Genomic DNA, 22,770 nt, shown 5'->3' with positions numbered 1-22,770 from the left:
CGGCCGGGCAGGCGATCGCGAGCATTAAGCGCGTGTAACATATGTCGGGCAGTGCGTTTAGTTCAGTTGGTGTCTGGTGATAACCATAGCATGGTCCTATCGTTTTGTCTTAGCAATGTATTCATATATGGTAGTGGATCGTATTACCGAACACTTTTCATGAATTTGATCATATCAAACACATTATTCCAATAAAATTCACCAAACTTTCACCATAAATACACAAATACCTACAAAATATAAACATGCAGAAATTTTGCCGAAATTGTTTTTCATTTTTACGACATCAGCTTCCAATCGGACCCCTCTTCGCAAGTGAAATATTTTGGTCACTTGAAAAGGTATCGTATTACCGAACGTGTGTTTTCTATGGGAAAAGTTGGGAAAACAACAAAGTCACTGATGAGCTATTTTGACCATATTTTATTGTTTTGAGGATATAAAGACTTCGAAATTGTGTTTTTGATAATTTTTCATCATTTTTCTATTTAAGTTCCCTTTGGAAGGAAGTTGCAAAGGTTTGAGTGTATTTAATTATTTTCTGACGCATATGATGCGCGCGTTCGGTAATACAAGGCCGGTCGGTAATACAATCACTCAATATACTGTTCGAGACAACAAAAGTAGTGTATATCAGGCATTAGTTGAAACCATTTCAAGAAGATCGAATTGGACTCAAAAGACAGGCGATACCGTCAAGGCAAATCTGATCATTGGAGAGAGAAACACATTGAAGTTTCCATTTGGAAGATTAGGTAGGCTTGGATTAACTTTAGATAAATTAGATATTTTTTGTAGTAGTCTCGGAGGATTCAGATGTAACAGCTCTTTTCTCTGGGTTAAAAACTATCAATGATACGTAGAAGATTTTTTTTAAAGAATAAACTTTGTACTTAATAGGATCTAGTGTAAGATGGTTAATTTTCCTAGCTATTGAACTTGTTTTTTTTTCTTCAGTTCAGCTGTCTTGCATTTCTCTGTCAAGACTCGAGTTAATTTGCATTTCTTTTGAATTCAGCACTGCCCCTGCAGTCTGAACTCAAGTTATTTATTCAGTTGTCATATGATTCATTCATCCCACTGCCTCCTTACTAATTTATTGAAGCATAAAGGAAGATGACAAAATAGACCTGGAACTGGAAGCTCGACTGCTAATTCAGCATTCTTCCAGTATTTGCGGTAAGGTAAGGTAAGGTATTCTACTCTGAATGCCTGGAGGGGGGGCTGCAGGCGCGTAGCGGGGGGGGGGGGCGGTGGGGGCAGTCGCCCCCCCCCAAAACGTCCCCAAAAAGAAAAAAAAAAAGGGAAAAAAGAGAGGAGAAAAGGAAAAGGGAAGGAAGGTAGCTTTGTGTTTTTTTTCTTTTTATTCTTTATTTTTTTCTCAAAAGAGAAACTCCTTCACTCTTCTTGCTCTAAATTCATATATGAATTTTGCTTCTGCGCTGCGCGCGGTTAAATGACAATATTGAAGTTCTCCATTGTTCCCCCACCTTTTCTCTAACCCTGTTTTTCCACGTCAGCTATGTGCTTCTTGCCTTAAAGTTAAAATTGTATACATTAGGGCATGAATTTGAGTAAGGTTAGGCCGAAGTAAATATATGAAGTTATCTTTTTTTTTCAATTGATCGCGCAACTTCTGGTCTGGTCGGCTCCGAGCGGGTAAAATCTTTATATCAGTTTCTGCCGTCACCTCCATAAAGTCAGCTTCTCCCGCTTTTCAGCTCATTACTATAAACAACCATAATTTGGGGGCAAATTAACAGGTTCATAATTAAAAAAGAGGAAAGTATGGAATTCGTGTCGTATTAAATAAAAAAGTACAATATTTTTTTATCAAATTGTATTAAACTTCATGTCATTTCCCTGTATACATTCATCTCCTGTCCTGTTTTGCGCCCTCAGTTTGAAATTTTGAATGACACTTAAGTTTCTTTATATTCAAAATGAAGCGCTTCAGGATAAGTAAAAAAAAATAATCATCCTTTATTATATAGATAGATAATTTCAATAAATCACAGAAGTTTCAACTTTATGTGCACTATTTTCCTTGTAATGAAGTTCAATAATCTTAGAAAATCAATTGAATTAGAGACGATTGGGTATTAGAGATATCTACATTTGATGAAACGTCCGCCCTTTGAAAATTCAGAGTTTCATTGCTCTGCGCAGGGAGGAATATCTTCCTCTACCAATCTTCTCCTCTGTTTTGCGAGTTAAAAATTTGCACTGATGCTAAATTGTTTGTAATCAAATCTGATCTTTCCAAAGAATGTTTCAATATATCTTTGAGAATACCCTTTCGGGACCCTTTTTATGGCAAGAAAAATTGATAAAACACTTAAGCTTCCGCGCTTCGCATGGAGTTATTATCATTTTAATATTGTATACCTCTTTTGTGCGTTCACAATCACTTTTGAAAACAAGGTTAAAAATCGCAATATAGTCAACCGAATTGGAGGTACTAGAGACAAGAGAAACGGCTCCTTTTCATTTTAATATATGAAACACGAAAAGCTTCGCGCTTTGCGCGGGAGGGGGAAACTCCCCCTCCCTGCACCCACCCCCTAGGGAGCGCGCTCTGTAAGTGTTGGCACGCTTTGCGTGCATTTACCGCCCCCTCCAAAATGAAATCTTGGCTACGCGGATGGAGGGCTGGGGTGGATACCATATGCACAACAAAAAAAGCTAAAAGGGATGTCTTTTAAAGAGATGTTGTGGCTCAGTGGATAAGTCTTCGGACTTTGAACCACAAGGTCCGGGGTTCAATCCCACCGCAGCACTAACGTCCTTTGGCAAGGACGGTGTTTATCTACATAACCACTCTCAACCCAGGTGTAGTGATTAGGTACCTGGTAGGAAGGAATTCCTTGAATGCTCGTTGCGCCCGATCAGGGTAGCTGTGCTAAAGCCGGGGTAATATATGCAGCGCTTAGAAACATTTGTATTAAACGCTATATAAATGTTGCATATTATTATAATTAAAGACAAGGCATGTTAAAAGGGTGTCAAAAATGCTATAATAATGAATAAAGGCTATCTATTTTGCTAGGTTAGCTACGTGTTAAGGGTCAAATTTGCGAGGGTAAATAAATGACTAAAATGCTGTTATTATAAAGGATGTACTTTTTGCCCCAACAGTCAACACCACGCGTTTATAGTCTATAGAGTCTGATTTGCACAAGGTGTGGGAGATTGGGCCGTACTAAATCCAATGATGTAGCTTAAGGTAAAATCGATGACCAAATTCCATGACATCATAAAAAATTCAAATATCACTGTACTTGTTTAGGGGTTCAGTTCTGATAATATTTGACAAGGGTATCTTTTTTTTTTTAGGGGTGCATTTTCAGAATATGGAAAATAAACATAATTTCTTCAACCTTACACTTGTTTAGGGTACTTTTCGAGACCCCATGGTCGCGAATGGTATCCACTCGTCAATGGAAGTGCCCCCCGGCCCTACTCCCCCCCCCCCGGATGCCTTTCTTTGGCTCTGATTCTCATCTTGTCATCTTGCTTCTCTATTCTCTCTTCAGGTGTTTCACTCACTCCATCCCTCACCTGCATTTAAGTTTGATCCTTCCATTCATCTGATTTTGATTGGTTGACTCATCTTGATTTGAATATACGTGTATGTAAATTATTATATGATTCCAAGTTTAGCTGAGGCAAAGTAGCCCAGAGGTTAAAGCAGTGCACTTCAAAACTTCTTCGGTTTCTGTTTAATTCATTTTGCGTCTTCTTCTAGTCTCACTTATTTCCCCTTTATTTTGATGATTGATTGATTTGTGCTTATTGAACTTATATTATTTTCTACTCCTAAAATAGCTTTACAATTTAACATCCTTACAACTGGTGGCAGCGGTGGGATGACAAATTCACACCATTTTTAACTTTCGAACAGAAACCAAAGAAGTCTGGTAGTGCACTGCTTTAATGTATGGGCTACTTTGCCTCAGCTAAACTTGGAATCATATAATGATTTACAATACATATATTCAAATCAAGTAGAGTCAACCAATCAAAATCATTCCTCCAAAGAATCCAAACTGAAGCTGGAGTATACCTCAGGCGATGGTTTGTGTAGGCTCCATTACACGAATCATCTCCTGAGGTAGAGCTGGTGGAGCTAGTAGACAGGACAAAATTCCAATTGAAACACAATAACCATAATGCTGCAGTCATATTTCTCCTACAGCGGCCGTATGGCGAGTCGAAAACACTCATTTTTATTCAAACCAATTTTATCTAGCAGGTCATATAGGGTCAATGAACTTTGGCCAAGTTTGGGGTATTTGTTGAATTATCATCATAACTTTGAACGTTTATGGATGTAATTTATAAAAATTAGACATAAGAGTAATCAAGTATCACTGAACATCCTGTGCAAGTTTCAGGTCACATGACAAAGGTCAATGAACTTTAGACCTTTAAAGTCAATGAACTTGGCTATGGTAGGGTATTTGTTTAATAACCATCATAACTCTGAAAGTGTATGGATCTGATTCATGAAACTTGAACATAAGAATAGTCAAGTATCACTGAACATCTCGTGCAAGTTTTAGGTCACATGACCAAAGTCAAAGGTCATTTAAGGTCAATGAACTTTGGCCATGTTGGAGGTAATTATTAAATTGCTGTCATAACTTTCAAAGTTTATATACTTTATGAAATGTGGACATAGGGGTAATCAAGTATCACTGGCAAGTCTTAGGTCACGATCAAGGTTAAATGTCATTTAGGGTCAATGATCATAGTATTGTATCATTATATTAATGTTATTTTTTGTGAATAATTTCATTTCATAGTAGTTTTCAAAGTCAGCACTGCTGCTATATTGAATTACGTAATGCAGGTGAGACTGCCAGATGCGCTCCACTTGTTTATTAATATAGATCTATATAAAATGCAGTAATTTTAGTAACAATTGTAACTTTAGCCCCTCATTATGGATTCATTAATGGACTCCTTCTCATTTATGTGTACACTAAATTAAGCACAATTTAATGCATAATCATAAACCATGGTTTCAAACAACATGTAATCATTAATCAGATCTGCTATTTTGAAATTGAGCCAATTTCTAAAATCCACCTGTTGCCTCGCCTTGTTCCTTGTACATAGGCCATGATGGAATTCTGCAACTAGTAAATTGTTACAGGGGATCAGGAAAAATAAGCAGGAAAGCTGCTCTTGTAACTGCTTTGACGAGTTGGCAGGAATCTACAGGAGAAGATATATCACTATGGTCACCAGAAACCTACATCATCAGGCCACAGCAAAAGAATGTAGACACTTTAAAGAAACCTTTTCAGATATCAAAGCCTGATCAAAGAGAAGAACTGAAGAGATCTCATGAAAGAAAGCAAGAAACAGGCAGGGGAGATGTTTGGATTGCAAAATCTACAGCTGGACTCAAAGGTTTCAATTTGAAATACATCTATTTTTCAATGATTGTTTGAAGGGCTGCAGTAGTAAATAGTGATTGTTTTATCAGAAAGTCATAATTGGCATTATGCATGCATACTCATATTTTTTTTCCTTTTGGTGCTTTTTTTACTGGTCAGAATGCTAAATTTCTATGTCATGGACTAGCAGCAGAGAACTAGAATGATAATTGAATCAAGTTTTGTCATGTACATTATCTTCTTTGACATTGGCCAAGGGGAGGGCTAGGATTATTTTTTTTCAATTATCATTTATGTAAACATTACCATCTGATTATGATTTTCTACATGGTCAGACCCCACCCCACCCCCCTACTTTGAGCTTAGCTCCCCCACTTTCAAATCTGTTCCATATCTCCTGTTTGAAATGGTAAGAATTTTAATGCTTTTTGATAAATTGAAAAATTTCTTTCATTCTTCATTGTAGTTCTATAATTCTTCTTGAACAGTTAGATTAACCTAACAAAATGGAATACCAACCATAAAAATTGTAGTCATGATGTTGTAGCTGATCCAATTCAATTCTATTCATTTTTTGTTCCTATTTTGTATTTTTAATTATATTTCCCCCATTCCTATTTATTTTGGGTACCTGCAAATTAGTTTTATCAATTTTTCTCTGATCTAGGAGAGGGTATTTTGATATCCAATAAACCTGATGAACTTCTCTCATTTGTGGACTCCCATCCTCATTCTCATGTTGTTCAGAAGTACATTGAGAATCCTCTTCTGTTACCAGGCAGCAGAAAGTTTGACATCAGGTAACGTGATATATATGATTCATACATTTATGTAAATTTTTCCCATTTTTAGTTATACTGGTAATAGTATTATGATCACTTTTTTTCATGTCATGACTTTTTAAAATTATTCTGTTTAAAATCATCTTTATCATTATTATTATCACCTATCATGACTAGTAGTGGAGAAAGGATATATATTCTAACTCTCTTTATATTTCTGATTTACACTTCAGATGTTGGGTATTAGTAGATCATCAATATGACATATATCTGATGAAAGAAGGTGTGTTGAGAACGTGTGCTGAACCATATGAAGTAGACAATCTCTCTAATCATGTATCTCATCTCACCAATCATTGTATTCAGGTATGGATAAAAACTTGTTCATTGCTTAAAACTAAAGACCTATGATAGGTCTTGGTAAATCTCCTCAAAAATGCCTGTTAGGCTGTCCCCTTTTGAATTTTTTCAAGATGAATGTGTATGCCCTAAAACAGGGGTTATCAAACTTTTTCTTTGAAGGGCCAGATTAGACTCCAAGTAAACCTGAAAGGGCCAGGGTGAAGTGGATACTTAGAAAAAAAATGTATGCGAAGTGCAAAGACCCTTGCAGTCGGGGTCCTAGATGCTCTCTTGTGCAATTTTGCCCTTATTTTGGGAGCATTTAATCCAACAAATTTATAACAGTTTCATATGTTTTGACTTTCATTACTTTTATTATGGTTAGGTCTAACATGGATACACAATGTAATCATATTGAGCTATGTTTCATATTGTGACTTCAAAATCATTTTAAAAACCCAGCAGAGTCTCGCAGGCCGGATCGAGAAGTTCCAAGGGCCGGATCCGGCCCGCGGGCCGTAGTTTGAGAAACCCTGCCATAAATAAAAAAAAGGGAAAACAGTTGTGTAGAATATGTGTTTTATTAAATGAATATTTGTGATTAAAAAACTTTTTCAATCGATGTATAATAATTTAGTATTCACAAATGCTTTTAAATTAAATTGACAGTTGTTGGCATTACAGCTGGTGGAAATTGAATATCTGCAATATTTTTTGATGTGCAGTCCTAATGTTGAACGTATTTTCTATTATTAGTCTTACATGTAATTAGCTGTTTTGATATCTTTTGTTTGTAGGAAGCCCACTCAAAGGACTTTGGGAAGTTTGAAGAAGGAAATGAGATGTTCTTTGATACATTTGATAGGTATGTAAATTGAATCCATTGTATGCATGAATCCATAGTTGGATGAGTTTTGGATATTGAACATCATCATTTCTGTATGTCAAAAATGAGCTGTATCTTCTCTTGTCCTTATTTCATGGCACATACAGTGATGCCAAAATTGATGTGAAATTGGCTTTAAAAAAACATACAATAATTACTTGTAAATGTGATTTTCCATGGTCTTTTTCAATAAAAAAAAGGAAAAAAACAATAATATTTTGTCAAAAGGTCAAGGTCACAATTACAAACGTTTTCATCTTACCCTTCTGAAGTCCTTGTAAACGTGTTAACTTCAGTTTAGTAGAGCGGATTAGCCGAACAATTGTGCAAACTTTGACTAAAGCATGAAACTTTCACAAGTATTAGTATATGCCGTAAGATTTATTTTAAAGATGGGAGGTAAATTTTAAAATGCCATTTTCGGCCGTTGCCATGGCAACGGAATAATTTCTCAAAAATGACATACATTTCCATGTAAATGGTAAATAAACATGATATAGATGAATAAAATGATAATTTTCAAGCTTCTAATTAAATATATATAAAATTTAGAAACATTCAAAATCAACAAGATAGTTCCATTTGGTACGTTGCCATGGCAACGGCTTGTTTTTCCCCAGAAAAATAAAATTTTGATTAAAAAATCGTTGTAGGATATGATCTTTAATTTCCCCTAATTTTACAGTGTTAAACAAAGATATTTTGGTTGCTAGACGTATAAATTATATCTCAAGCCATTGCCATGGCAACCAAATAACAACTGATTTACAAAAATAACATGGTTGACAAGACAATGGGCAGGTGGAAAAATCAACTGGAATTGACTCAATCTGTATGCTTTAGTTTTGACCCCCTCATTTGAACCAAAACTACAGAAAGTGTTCTGCAGGAGTTCTTTATAAAGATAAAACTTTATGTTGCATTGGTAATGCTTGAATTAAATTTTAAAAAACAATGTTGCAAAGATCCCGTTGCCATGGCAACAGCTTATTTCCCTCTAGAAAAGTAAAAATATTGATAAAAATGTAGAATACATGTATGATCATCAGTCCATTTTCAATCATTTTTGAGGTACTAATCGGGATATGCTTGTGACTAAATTTATAAATATAACATCTTAAGTCATTGCCATGGCAACCAGATAACATCTAATTAAAAACAACAACAACAGTGATGACAAGGTTATGGAAAGGTGAAAAGTACAATAAAAATTAACTTATATGTACATGCATAAGGTTTGACCTACTCAATTAATTTAGGGGAAATAATACAGTGAGTGTTCTGCATGAACTAATTGGAATGATACAGATTGATGTTGCCTTGGTAATACTTGAATTAAATAAAAAGAAACAATGTTGCAAGGAACCCGTTGCCATGGCAACAGCTTATTTCCCTCTAGAAAGGTAAAAATATTGATAAAAATGTAGAATACATGTATGATCATCATTCCATTTTCAATCATTTTTTAGGTACTAATCGGGATATGCTTGTGACTAAATTTATAATATAACATCTTAAGTCATTGCCATGGCAACCAGATAACATCTAATTAAAAACAACAACAACAGTGATGACAAGGTTATGGAAAGGTGAAAAGTACAATAAAAATTAACTTATATGTACATGCATAAGGTTTGACCTACTCAATTAATTTAGGGGAAATAATACAGTGAGTGTTCTGCATGAACTAATTGGAATGATACAGATCGATGTTGCCTTGGTAATACTTGAATCAAATAAAAAGAAACAATGTTGCAAAGAACCCGTTGCCATGGCAACAGCTTATTTACCTCTAGAAAGGAAAAAATGATAAAAATGTAGAATACATGTATGATCATCATTCCATTTTCAATAATTTTTTAAGTACTAATCGAGATATGTTTGTGACTAAATTTATAAATATAACATCTTAAGTCATTGCCATGGCAACCAGATAACATCTAATTTAAAAAAAGAAACAACAGGGATTACAAGGTTATGGATAAGTGAAAAGTACAATAAAAATTAACTTATATATATACATGCATAAGGTTTGACCTACTCAATTAATTTAGGGGAAATAATACAGTGAGTGTTCTGCATGAACTAATTGGAATGATACAGATTGATGTTGCCTTGGTAATACTTGAATTAAATAAAAAGAAACAATGTTGCAAGGAACCCGTTGCCATGGCAACAGCTTATTTCCCTCTAGAAAGGTAAAAATATTGATAAAAATGTAGAATACATGTATGATCATCATTCCATTTCCAATCATTTTTTAGGTACTAATCGGGATATGGTTGTGACTAAATTTATAATATAACATCTTAAGTCATTGCCATGGCAACCAGATAACATCTAATTAAAAACAACAACAACAGTGATGACAAGGTTATGGAAAGGTGAAAAGTACAATAAAAATTAACTTATATGTACATGCATAAGGTTTGACCTACTCAATTAATTTAGGGGAAATAATACAGTGAGTGTTCTGCATGAACTAATTGGAATGATACAGATCGATGTTGCCTTGGTAATACTTTAATCAAATAAAGAGAAACAATGTTGCAAAGAACCCGTTGCCATGGCAACAGCTTATTTACCTCTAGAAAGGAAAAAATGATAAAAATGTAGAATACATATATGATCATCATTCCATTTTCAATAATTTTTTAAGTACTAATCGAGATATGTTTGTGACTAAATTTACAAATATAACATCTTAAGTCATTGCCATGGCAACCAGATAACATCTAATTTAAAAAAAGAAACAACAGGGATTACAAGGTTATGGATAAGTGAAAAGTACAATAAAAATTAACTTATATATATACATGCGTAAGGTTTGACCTCATCAATTAATTTAGGGGAAATGATACAGTGAGTGTTCTGCATGAACTAATTGGAATGATTCAGATTGATGTTGCCTTGGTAATACTTGAATTCAAGGATAAAAATCAATGTTGCAAATGGCCTGTTGCCATAGCAACGGATCATTTAGTACCAATTTTTATTGAAAAAAGGACTATAGAATCTTATTTTTCTTGCATTTCCCCTAATCTTAGTGTGTTAAACATCGATATGTTTGGTGCAAAATGTTTAAATAACATCTAAAGCTATTGACATGACAACCAAATAATATCTAATTTACAAAAATATTAATTTGGATGACAATATCATGGACAGGTGGAAAATACAATATAACTCAATGTGTGAAAGGTTTGGCCAGTCATTTAATTTTGGACAAAAAATTTACTAAGTATTCTGCATGAGTTCATTAGAATAATAAATTGATGTTGCCTTGGTAATACTTGAATTTAATGATAAATATTAGTAATTCAAATTAATGTTAGTAATTCAAATGTTCCCCTCCTCCCAGAAAAGTATAAGCAACTTTGATAAACAAAAACATGGTAAAATTTGATTTTTCTTTCATTTCACCTAATTTTAGGGTGCTAAGCATATATATGCTTGTTGTTAATATGTAGATAACATCTTCAGCCATTGAGATTAAGATGTAATTTATAAATACAAAAAATTACACTGTTGAAATGATAATGGTCAGGTGGAATGTAAAATAAAATTTTACTTAATCTACATAATGTTTGAACAGTCATTAAGTTTTGAACAAAAATTACAGTGAGTGTTCTGCATGAGTACAATAGCATGATAAAACTGATGCTGCCTTGGTAACGGTTGAACTTAATGATATCAATGTTTGCAAATGTGTGTTCGGTTGCCATGGCAATGGATCATTTTTCCTCCAGAAAAGACCATCTTTGATTAAAAAAATACCTAGTAGAATCTTATATTTCATTTATTTTTACTAAAGTTAAGGTTCCAAAGATACGCGTACATTTTTGTTGTTTATAAATAACATATTGAGGCATTAATATTGCAATAACATTTAATTTACCCAAAAAAAATATAGCTGACAAAATAATGGACAGACGGAAAATACATAAAAAATAACTTAATATGCACAAGATTGGACCTACTCTTTTACATGTAATTTTGAACAAGAGTTACATTAAGTGTTATGCATTGTTCCATTAGGTTGACAAAAATACTTATGTTTTGGTAATGCTGAACATAAAGATGAATATCAATGTTGCAAATGGCTCCAGAAAAGTACAAATTTCGATAAAAATATGTTTATTTATTTTTTCCCCTTTTAGGGGGGTGCTGAACATAAAAATGCTAAATGATAAGCACAATCTTGTTTCATTATACATCACATTGAAATAAGACCAACAAAACTCGTATCAGAGTTTTGTCGGCTCAAATAAATGCCCGAAACTCGATGCTGGACAATTTCGTTCAAAGTATTCGCAGGCGGCCATTTTGAAGAAAGCGTCTTGGGGTGATATGTGTTTTAAAGCTGTTCAACATATCAATATATAAGGGGATTATAGGGGTTGATAACTCAAAATCTTAGGTCTATGTAAGGAGTCGACATGGTCTTGATATCCAAATCAAGGTAAATACAGTAAATCATCTTTTACATGGAGATCATTGAAATCATGCCTTGTCTGACTGTTTTAGCATACTTGGCTTGAAATATGACAGCAAAGCACTATTAAGCATCATCTGCCAGGATATGCCTATTTCCTGCATATAAATATCAGAAAATTGTTACTTTTTGAAAATTCCCATCATTTTTTTTTATTCCTGAAAATTGCCAAAAATTTAAAAATTCCCACAAAAGTCAAATTTATTCCCATGGAAAGTTTCCATCAAGAAAATTCCCAGTAATTTAGCAACCCTTCTCCCCCCCCAAAAAAAAAATCATTACTAAAAAAATAAAGAGAAAGTGAAAAGGAGATGGATGAAATATTATTTTACGAATAATTACCCAAAATTAAAAACAAAATGAAATTTTTTGCTCTGTCGCTGGCTCGGTGAGAACATTTTAAAGTAAATTTTGCTCGATACGTCATATCTGGCCCCCTCAAAATTACACTGCTGATTTTGACGAAGAAAATTTTGTAATACTGTGATAATTTTTAAAGTAACGTTTCAATCTATTCAACACGAAGTTTAATCTATTCACTGGTTATTTTACATAGTTTAAAGGGTCGTGTAATGCATTAAGACAAGTTACAAGGACAGTCATTGGTCTGGTATGTAAAAAAACGCAAGGTAACTTACAAAAATGGGGTCTAAAATTGACTGTTTTTAATCAAATCTGACGTAGATCATTCTATATCCGCCTGTGAAATGTGATTCTGGTGTCTAAACCATAGTTACAAGAGTCAAATAATAAATTTGGACATAGTTTGTTCAATATCTGTCTGGGGAATATGATCTTGATGTCTCAACCATTATCATAAAACTATTTTTTAATGCATTAGGACAAGTTACAAGGACAATCAATGGAATGATATGTTAAAATTCCAAGATGGCCTCCAAAATGGGGTCTAAATTGACTTTTGTTACTTCAAAATGGACGTATAGTTCATTACTAATACACATTGGGGATATGATTTTGGTGTCTACAGAAGTGTTTCAAGGGTCAAATAATACTGTACATTGTGTCCAGTTGAACAGACAGTCAGGCGTCAATACTGTGTCCAAAAATTGAAAGATTGTTTGAAAATGGGGGTTTTAATGTTACTTAAAAGTGGACATAGTACATTAAATACACATTGGGATGTTGTTTTGGTGTCTACACTAGGATTTCAAGGATCAAATGGTACGTTGGGACTGGTTACAATGATGTATAATTGTCCATTTTGCCTGAAAATCCAAGATGGCTTCCATAAATAGATTCTAAAATGGCGACTGTTACTTTGAAGTGGATATGATATCCACTTGTGAGAATCTACCTTGGATTTTGGACAAAATTGAAAACTAACCATCCTTGTTACTTGTCCTAATGTAATAATGGACCCTTCATACCACAGTGTAGACACCAAAATTGTTTCTTACAGGTTTTATGAACTCTGATAATTTTTGAGTGATAGAAGTCATTTTGGATGCCATTTCGGAAAACCCTCTTGGATTTTTAGGCAAAATGGACAACTGGATATCATTGTAACAAGTCTAAACGTATCTTTTAAAACTTGAAACCAAAGTGTGAACACCAAAATCAGTTTTCCTTGGTGGATTTAAATGAACTATGTCAATTTTTAAGCAACAGGCTCCAATTCAATAGACTCCGATTGTTTGAAGTCATCTTGGATGTTGGAACATGCTGGATTACTAACTGTCCTTGTGTCCTTGTAACCTGTTCCAATGTACATGATGTATTTACTGACTTTTAAAACCATGATTTAGATATCAAAATAATATGCACTTGGCAGATATTACACGAAATATGTCCATTTGTTAGTAACAGGGGCTATCCTATATTCCATTTTTGGAAACCACGTTGGATTTTGGACATACTTGAACACTAACTGTTCTTGTAACTTGTCCTTATGTATAATTCGACACATTTCACTATGGCATAAACTTATTCCAGGATATTAAAGAAACTACGTTTTTTAATGCAGCAACAGCAATTTTAGACTCCATTTACAAAGCCATCTTGGATTTTTTTTTAATATACAGGACAACTGACTGTCCGTGTAATTTGTCATAATGTATTACTTGACCATTGAAACCATGGTCTAGACACGAAATCATATAATTATCCCAGACGGATATGAAGTGAGCTATGTCCATTTATATATCAACAGCCGTTTTAAACTCCATTTTTGGAAGCCGTCTCTAGGTCTTGGACACATCAGACACTACAGTTTTTCTAATCAAAACTGGTACTTTTCTTGGGAAAATGAGCAGTTGCTATGACAACAGATCATTTGCAACGTTGATATTCATCATTGAATTCAAGTATTACCAAGGCATCATCAATGTTTATCATTCTAATTAGTTCATGCAGAACACTCACTGTATTGTTTCCCCTAGATTGAGGTCAAACCTTATGCATGCACATTAAGTGAATTGTTCACCTGTTCATAATCTCCATACCCTTGTCATCCATGTTGTTCTTTAAAAAAATAGATGTTATCGGGTTGCCATGGCAATGGCTTAAGATGTTATATTTATAAATCTAGTCACAAACATATCTTGATCAGTACCTTAAAATAACTGAAAATGGAAAGATGATCATACATGTCTGTATTCTACATTTTTATCAATATTTTTACCTTTCTACAGGGAAATAAGCTGTTGCCATGGCAACGAACCCTTTGCAACATTTTAAAAAGAATTTAATTCAAGCATAACCAAGGCAACATAATTTTTTATCTTTCTAAAGAACTCCTGCAGAACTCATTCTATACTATATGTTCAAATGAGGGGTTCAAAACTTAAGCATATACAGAATAATTCTAATTGTATTTTCCACCTGTCCATTGCGTTGTCAACCATGTTTTTTTTTTCAAATTAGATGTAATTTGGTTGCCATGACAATGGCTTCAGATATTATTTGTATGTTAACAGCAAACATATCAATTCTTATCACAAAATTAGGAGAAATGAAAGAAAAAATCAGAGTCTATAGTCATTTTTCTAATCAAAACTGGTACTTTTCTTGTGTAAATGAGCCGTTGCTATGGCAACAGGTCATTTGCAACATTGATATTTATCGTGGAATTCAAGTATTGCTAAGGCAACATCAATGCTGGACATTCTAATTAGTTCATGCAAAACACTCACTTTATTATTTCCCCTAAATTAATTGAGTAGGTCAAATCTTATGCATAAAAGTTATTTTCATGGTATTATTCACCTATCCATAACCTTGTCATCCCTGTTTTGTTGTTTTTTAAATTGAATGTTATCTGGTTGCCATGGCAATGACTTAAGATGTTTTATACATATATATAAATTTAGTCACAAACATATCTCGATTAGTACCTTAAAATTATTGAAAATGGAATGATGATCATACATGTATTTTACATTTTTATCAATATTTCTACCTTTCTAGAGGGAAATAAGCTGTTGCCATGGCAACGAGTTCTTTGCAACATTGTTTCTTTTTATTTAATTCAAGTATTACCAAGGCAACATCAATCTGTATCATTCCAATTAGTTCATGCAGAACACTCACTGTATTATTTCCCCTAAATTAATTGAGTAGGTCAAACCTTATGCATGTACATATAAGTTAATTTTCATTGTACTTTCATCTTTCCATAACCTTGTCATCCCTGTTGTTGTTGTTTTTAATTAGATGTTATCTGGTTGCCATGGCAATGACTTAAGATGTTATATTTATAAATTTAGTCAAAAGCATATCCCGATTAGTACCTCAAAAATGATTGAAAATGGACTGATGATCATACATGTATTCTACATTTTTATCAATATTTTTACCTTTCTAGAGGGAAATAAGCTGTTGCCATGGCAACGGGTTCTTTGCAACATTGTTTCTTTTATTTAATTTAAGCATTACCAATGGAACATAAAGTTTTATATTTATAAAGAACTCCTGCAGAACACTTTCTGTATTTTTGGTTCAAATGAGGGGGTCAAAACTAAAGCATACATATAAAGTCAATTCCAGTTGATTTTTCCACCCGCCCATTGTCTTGTCAACCATGTTGTTTTTGTAAATCAGTTGTTATTTGGTTGCCATGGCAATGGCTTGAGATATAATTTATACATCTAGCAACCAAAATATCTTTGTTTAACACTGTTAAATTAGGGAAAATTAAAGATAAATCATATTCTACAACGTTTTTTTAATCAAAATAAAAAAATGGGGAAAAACAAGCCGTTGCCATGGCAACGGACTAATTGGAACTATCTTGTTGATTTTCAATGTTTCTAAATTTTATATATATTAAATTGGAAGCTTGAAGTTATCATTTTATTCATCTATATCATGTTTATTTACCATTTACATGGAAATGTATGTCATTTTTGAGAAATTATTCCGTTGCCATGGCAACGGCCGAAAATGGCATTTTAAAATTTACCTCCCATCTTTAAAATAAATCTTACGGCATATACTAATACTTGTAAAAGTTTCATGCTTTAGTCAAATTTTGCACAATTCTTGTGATTTTTGGAGCTTATCCGCTCTACTAGTTTAACTTAACCTAGGCTTATATAATTTGGTGTGTATGTTACTAACAGGATCCCAGGAATTCTATTGATTTTGAGGTTAAAAGGTCACATCGTCACCTTCCACTTTTCTTGCTTGACCAGTAACTCCATTTTCCGCGTTACAAGCGGGCGTATTATGTGCTCCACCAGCGACACTCTTGTTTTTAACAAAGATTTGGTATAATAATAATAATAATGAAACGCTTTTGTATAGCGCAAAATACATAAGCAAAGTTGCACGTCTCTAAGCGCTTTTTACAAAAGGAGTGGAGAGCACCGGGTTCTTAGTTGTTTACAAAATGGCGAATAAATGTGTTTTCAAGCTATTTCTAAACTTTTCGTATGGTTGTATATTTCTAAGATATTCTGGCAGATTATTCCATAAAATAGCAGCTGCATGTGAAAATGATCTTTCCCCATATGACTTTGTAACAGTATGTGGGACCTGAACTAATGACTTTTTACTTGAACGTAGCATTCTGCCAGGTTAATATGGTGTTGAATAAGATATAATGGAGAAAACTGATGGAATAAAAAAATGTATCCTCATCCCAAACTTATATCTTGGAAGGGAATTAATCCATATAGAAATGAAATAAGTATTTCATCAGCTTCATCTTTAGATTGTTAGATGTAACCATTATATTAAACATCAATGGAATAAAACCCCTCTATGTGTTGTTAGTTTGTCTGTTACATACTTGAATTAACTTTTGTTGCAGATTTTATAGTTGTTTACATTGTAAATTATGATCCTGTTCTATAGAATTCTACAAGAACATTGGGATGTGAGCTTAGAAGACAAGATTCTACCTCAAATCAGACATATTGTGAAAACATGCTGTCTATCAGTAAAAGAGGTAAGTCATGCTGGTGTTCTGACTAGGTTTATAACTCATCAATGGTCATATTAAATGGAATAAAAATTGTTCACCCATTTCATGTTCTGACTCGGGAGATTGAAAATTCTTGCTGTAAATGAATCATAAAATATTATTCGAGTCATTGACTATAAGTGATTACAAAAATCATTGACCATTGTTGATGATACCTTATGCAGTTTCACTAAGCTTTTTGTAAAGTTGCACATGACTTAGCAAACAACAGAAACATGATCTTGATTCAAAATGATTGCTTTACAGTAATACTTTAATTCACATCAGTAAAAGTTGAAATATGATCTTGGTTGAAGTTATTTTTTATTAAAGAATTGAAATGAAAGGTATTCAAGAAATTTATTTGTTTCATAGGAAATTCAGTCCTACTTTAAACACAATAAAAGAAATTGGGTATTTCATTTGACAAGGAACTTGTTGCAGCAATTTGTAGAGTCATTCATGTCATGTGTAAGCTCTATGGAAAAGCAACCGCATAGCCAGGATTTCATTTTGGAGGGGGCGGAAATGCACGCAAAGCGTGCCAACACTTACAGAGCGCACGAAGCGTGCTCCGTAGGGGGTGGGTGCAGGGAGGGGGAGTTTCCCCCTCCCGCGCGAAGCTTTTAGTGTTTCATAAATTAAAATGAAAAGGAGCCGTTTCTCTTGTCTCTAGAACCTCAAATTCGGTTGACTATATTGCGATTTTGAACCTTGTTTTCAAAAGTGATTGTGAACTCACAAAAGAGGTATACAATGGAGGAAACTAAAATGATAATAACTCCGCGCGAAGCGCAGAAGCTAAAGTTTTTATCAATATTTCTTGCCATAATAAGGGTCCCGAGAAAAGGGTATTCTCAAAGATATATTGAAACTTTCTTTGGAAAGATCAGATTTGATTACAAACAATTTAGCAACAGGGCATATTTTTAACTCGCAAAACAGAGGAGAAGATTGGTAGAGGAAGATATTCCTCCCTGCGCAGAGAAATGAAACTCTGAAATTTCAAAGGGCGGACGTTTCATCAAAATAATGTAGATATCTCTAATACCCACTCGGCTCTAATTCAATTGATTTTCTAAGATTATTGAACTTCATTACAAGGAAAATAGTGCGCAAAAAAGTTGAAACTTATGCGATTTATTGAAATTATCTATCTATATAAAAAAGGATGCCTATTTTTTTTACTTATCCTGAAGCGCTTCATTTTGAATATAAAGAAACTTAAGTGTCATTCAAAATTTCAAACTGAGGGCGCAAAACAGGACAGGAGATGAATGTATACAGGGAAATGATATGAAGTTTAATACAATTTGATAAAAAATATTGTACTTTTTTATTTAATACGACACGAATTCCATACCTTCCTCTTTTTAAATTAGGAACCTGTTTGCCCCCAAATTATGGTTGTTTAGTAATGAGCTGAAAAGCGGGAGAAGTTGACTAATGGAGGTGACGGCAGAAACTAATATAAAGATTTTACCCGCTCGGAGCCGACAAGACCAGAAGTTGCGCGATCAATTGAAAAAAAAAAGATATCTGCATATATTTACTTCGGCCTAACCTTACTCAAATTCATGCCCTAATGTATACAATTTTAACTTTGACTGGCAAGAAGCACATAGCTGAGGTGGATAAACAGGGTTAGAGAAAAGGTGGGGGAAACAATGGAGAACTTCAATATTGTCATTTAACCGCGCGCAGTGCGGAAGCGAAATTTATATATAAATTTAGAGCAAGAAGAGTGAAGGAGTTTCTCTTTTGAGAAAAAATAAAGAATAAAAAGAAAAAACCACAAAGCTACCTTTCTTCCCTTTCCTCCCTTCCCTTTTCCTTTTCTCTCTTTTTTCCCTTTTTTTTTTAGGGGGGGGGGGCGACTGCCCCCACCGCCCCCTGGCTATGCGCCTGTGGAAAAGCACCTTTTATTTCATTTTTATGTACATTGCAGGTGGTACAAAGTTAAATGCATATACCTCCTTTCTCACCGTTTATTTTCTGGCAATTATGAGCAAAAAAAAACCTTATTCAGAACTCATTTTCAATACATGTTTTTATCTTTGTCTCAATATGAGACAATTAGTGGGTGTGGCTTGAATGATTATTAATAGAATTATTGTCATGATTTATTTTCTTGCAGGAGTTATCTACCACTGGTCTGTCATACCATAGTTTTCAGTTGTATGGATTTGATTTTATGCTGGATAGTGACCTAAGAGTATGGCTTCTAGAGGTTAACAGTGCCCCTGCTTGTGCCCAGTGAGTCAACATTCATTAATTATGTTTTATTATGACTTATAGCTTTAAAAATTATACTAGTTTGCTTAAAAGACTTTAGAATCAGATTTTCATTTGGATACTGTTTATTATTATTACATGTATTTATAAAGGGTGTTTTCATGGTGCACTAAAACAGGTATTTTGATCTAGTGCTTAATTGACCTCTGCAATATCAGAAGACTCATAGGCTTTAATATTTACAGAACTTGCTGCACAGTACTGTATTGCATAGTCTAATGAATAATGATTATTAAAGTTAAAGGTGACGATTGTATTAATGGCTTTTCTTCATGGGATACCAGAAATATTGCACTCATCTTTGATTTGTACAAACATCGCACTCATCTATTATTTATACAACAATGGCCTAACTTGTGGAACATTTCTGGTATCCCATTCTTTGCAATCTGATATGGTATCATTGTCTGATAAAGATAAATATATGGTTTTCTTGAAGGAATATGACCTGAACCGTTGATAAGCCCCTGCACAAGGGGTTGATTTCTTACTAATTAAATTAATAGGATTACTTGAAATCAGATTAACCTTGAGATATCAAGAACATAATAAAAAAAAAACACACATTAGAATATTAAAGACCTTGCAATATCAGGGACATTGTTGCAGGAGATCTTGTTCTTGATTTCATATTTCATTTCTATTTGTAGGAAGCTGTTACCAAAGTTAATTGCTGGTATGATTTCTACTGCTATCGATCCCGTGTTTCCTCCTCAACATGTTGAGCCAGAGATTAAAGATGCATCTTATGAGGTATTTGAGAAACTCTGAAAGTAAATCACCAAGGCAAGACAGCTGGTCTACATCATACATCCAACAATTCAGTTCAAGAATAACTGGACTCTTTGACATAGGTATTTAATGCCAAGCTAAGGTTTAAAATTCCAAGTCTTTCAAATTGTGTCACTGTTTGTATTGAGGGATAGGCAGAAAGAGATTGAGGATGTAGAGAGGGAGAGAGAAAGAGTGTGTGTGCGAGGGGGGTGGATTCTTTTTACACATACATTTGTATTCACCTGGAAGAAGTGAGAAGATATATTGATTTTTTTCAGTCTTTCCTAGAGGAAAGAGCTTTCCTGTCCAATTTCAAGCAAGAATGTATTTATACTTTTGTCAATCTTGTATAAAATATGTTTACATATGTACTTTGATGTCTATATTGAGTGATTATTTACATAATGTAAAAAATGAAGTTTTTTTCATGTTGGTGTTTGTGTGTCTTATTTTACAATCACATGGATAATAGACTGGTACTTGATAGCCCACATGTAGATGGGTGTTTCTACTTAGGGACCTTATGACAAATGTATTTCACGGACCTTATGGGCAGGTGACTTTGTCCAGTATTCAAAAATCAACATCACCTTATAAGCGGTCATATTAAAAGCCTCAAAGGCAGGTGACTTTGCCCAGGGTTAAAAAAAACAACATCACCTTACCGGTGTCATATATATCAAGGTGTTTACAACATAATATTGATAGATTCATTCAGGTTTCAATAGCGCACCACCATTACCAATAAGAATTCTTCTGGTAGACCTTGTTCTCGTGCTCATACACATGCTCATAATAATAGGGGCTATTAGACATGGTGAAATTAGAGCAAACCTGTCCCTTTTAGAGAATAAATGACTTTCATTTCATCTAAAATTGTCAGGTACTGGTGACTATACACTAGATAAAAAAGCAGTATACCTCTTCTTTTAATTTATATACTTTTTACAATGTATATTACAATTTCTGTAATAATAACATGAAAATTATTTATAATAGAGTCCTTGTTTTGAAGTTCATTATTTCATAAATATTAATGAAATATATTTTCACTCAAATAGCCGAGAATTACACATATATTTTAGTGCAAGTACAAGTATATATCAAGATATTTTGATATGAGTGTATTCCGTCCATTGCAATGTGCAAGTGTATTTACCTTGATTGTTCATTATTGTTATTGCCCATTAATATTTTTCTTTCCTGTAGTTCACTGTAAAAATGTAACAAATAAATGAGACTCAAATAATTGAAGTGTGATATGGCATTCATTATTGGCAGGGCAGTGTCAGTTTTTTTTGGGGGGCGGGGGGGGGGGGGTGATTGCCCTCATAGTTTTTCAGGAAAAAAGGAGTAAAGGTTTGACGAAAATCCATAAATTAAAAAAATAAGGGAAATTAATTTAAGGATTTGAATATTTGTGACATCTAAGACTAATGCAACCATCCAACTGGTAATTCATAACTGAAAATATTTTTCTTGTAGAAGTAGGTATGAAATATGTTTTATGATATATCTTTTTTTTTTATTTGCTTTACCCCAGGGTGAATTTTTTTTTGTTCCAAATAAACTTGTCAATAGTTATAATAGAAGTCAAGGTTATACAAGCTTGTCTAGCTTGGTTTCTTGCTGACCAGGCTCCCTATGGGGATGACAACCCTAGCTTGCTTCCATACGGACTGGAGGGTAAGCCTCGTTTCAGTCCTAGGAACAAGTGGCTATGCTATGACCCCTGGTTATGATCGGTTTGGGTGACTGCCCATTCCATCTAATTACTATTGTCACGTTTTGTGGCAGTCCTGGACTAGTCTGCAGGCACAGACCCTGATTGAAACAAGGGTGTCTCCATGAAAAAAAACTAGCACATACAAAACTTGTCGTTTCAATTCAGGCCTTCAGTACACAAGGCATGAGTAGGTTGCAATTCAGACCCTTAACTTGAATGAAGAGTTTGCACAGCAGACTAGTCATGGACCATTTTTCATGATTTTATGATGGCAATACCAAGCCCAAAGAATAATCTAAAAAAAAAATTGTGACCCATTACTAACAAATAAAATTGCCAGCCACAGCAAGAGGCTATGTATTCCAACATCAAAAATATTTCAATTACTGAGCTCATTCACACTTCATTTACTTGCTCCATCTAAAAAAAACCTTTATTTTCAATAGCTGAGCAAATGGGTATATCTCTCATAAATTTGCAAGAAATTACATAATCTATAAAATGCAATCTATTATGGATGCTTATAAGTGCCACCGAGATGTTGAGATAATTATCATGGGAAGTCGACATCTTGCTAGCGAAAAAGATCAGATGCGAGATCCTGGATCTCGTCACGTCGACATCTTTTAAAAGAGTT

General features: G+C 33.9%; 1 protein-coding gene across 1 annotated transcript; it reads left to right on the top strand.

Annotated features, from left to right (window-relative positions):
* Positions 1-24: 24 nt before the first annotated feature.
* Positions 25-21,675, top strand: LOC121419266 (tubulin--tyrosine ligase-like). Its single transcript, XM_041613653.1, has 9 exons — positions 25-125; positions 603-755; positions 5,125-5,421; positions 6,076-6,208; positions 6,424-6,556; positions 7,330-7,397; positions 17,230-17,323; positions 19,476-19,594; positions 20,284-21,675. Exons 1-9 carry the CDS (start codon positions 116-118, stop codon positions 20,402-20,404), a joined length of 1,128 nt encoding a protein of 375 aa, XP_041469587.1. The 5' UTR covers positions 25-115; the 3' UTR covers positions 20,405-21,675.
* The last annotated feature ends 1,095 nt before the right edge of the window (positions 21,676-22,770 follow it).

The sequence above is a fragment of the Lytechinus variegatus genome, chromosome 7 (assembly GCF_018143015.1).
Source record: "Lytechinus variegatus isolate NC3 chromosome 7, Lvar_3.0, whole genome shotgun sequence".
NCBI lineage: Eukaryota > Metazoa > Echinodermata > Echinoidea > Temnopleuroida > Toxopneustidae > Lytechinus > Lytechinus variegatus.
Note: the sequence above shows the minus strand (reverse complement) of the source record. Positions and strands in the feature narration are given on the sequence as shown.

Excerpts from the sequence above, each read along its gene's own strand:
- LOC121419266 (XM_041613653.1), top strand. Across the intron at positions 5,422-6,075 it reads ATCTACAGCTGGACTCAAAG|GAGAGGGTATTTTGATATCC; the intron begins GTTTCAATTTGA and ends TCTCTGATCTAG. Across the intron at positions 6,557-7,329 it reads TCACCAATCATTGTATTCAG|GAAGCCCACTCAAAGGACTT; the intron begins GTATGGATAAAA and ends TTTTGTTTGTAG.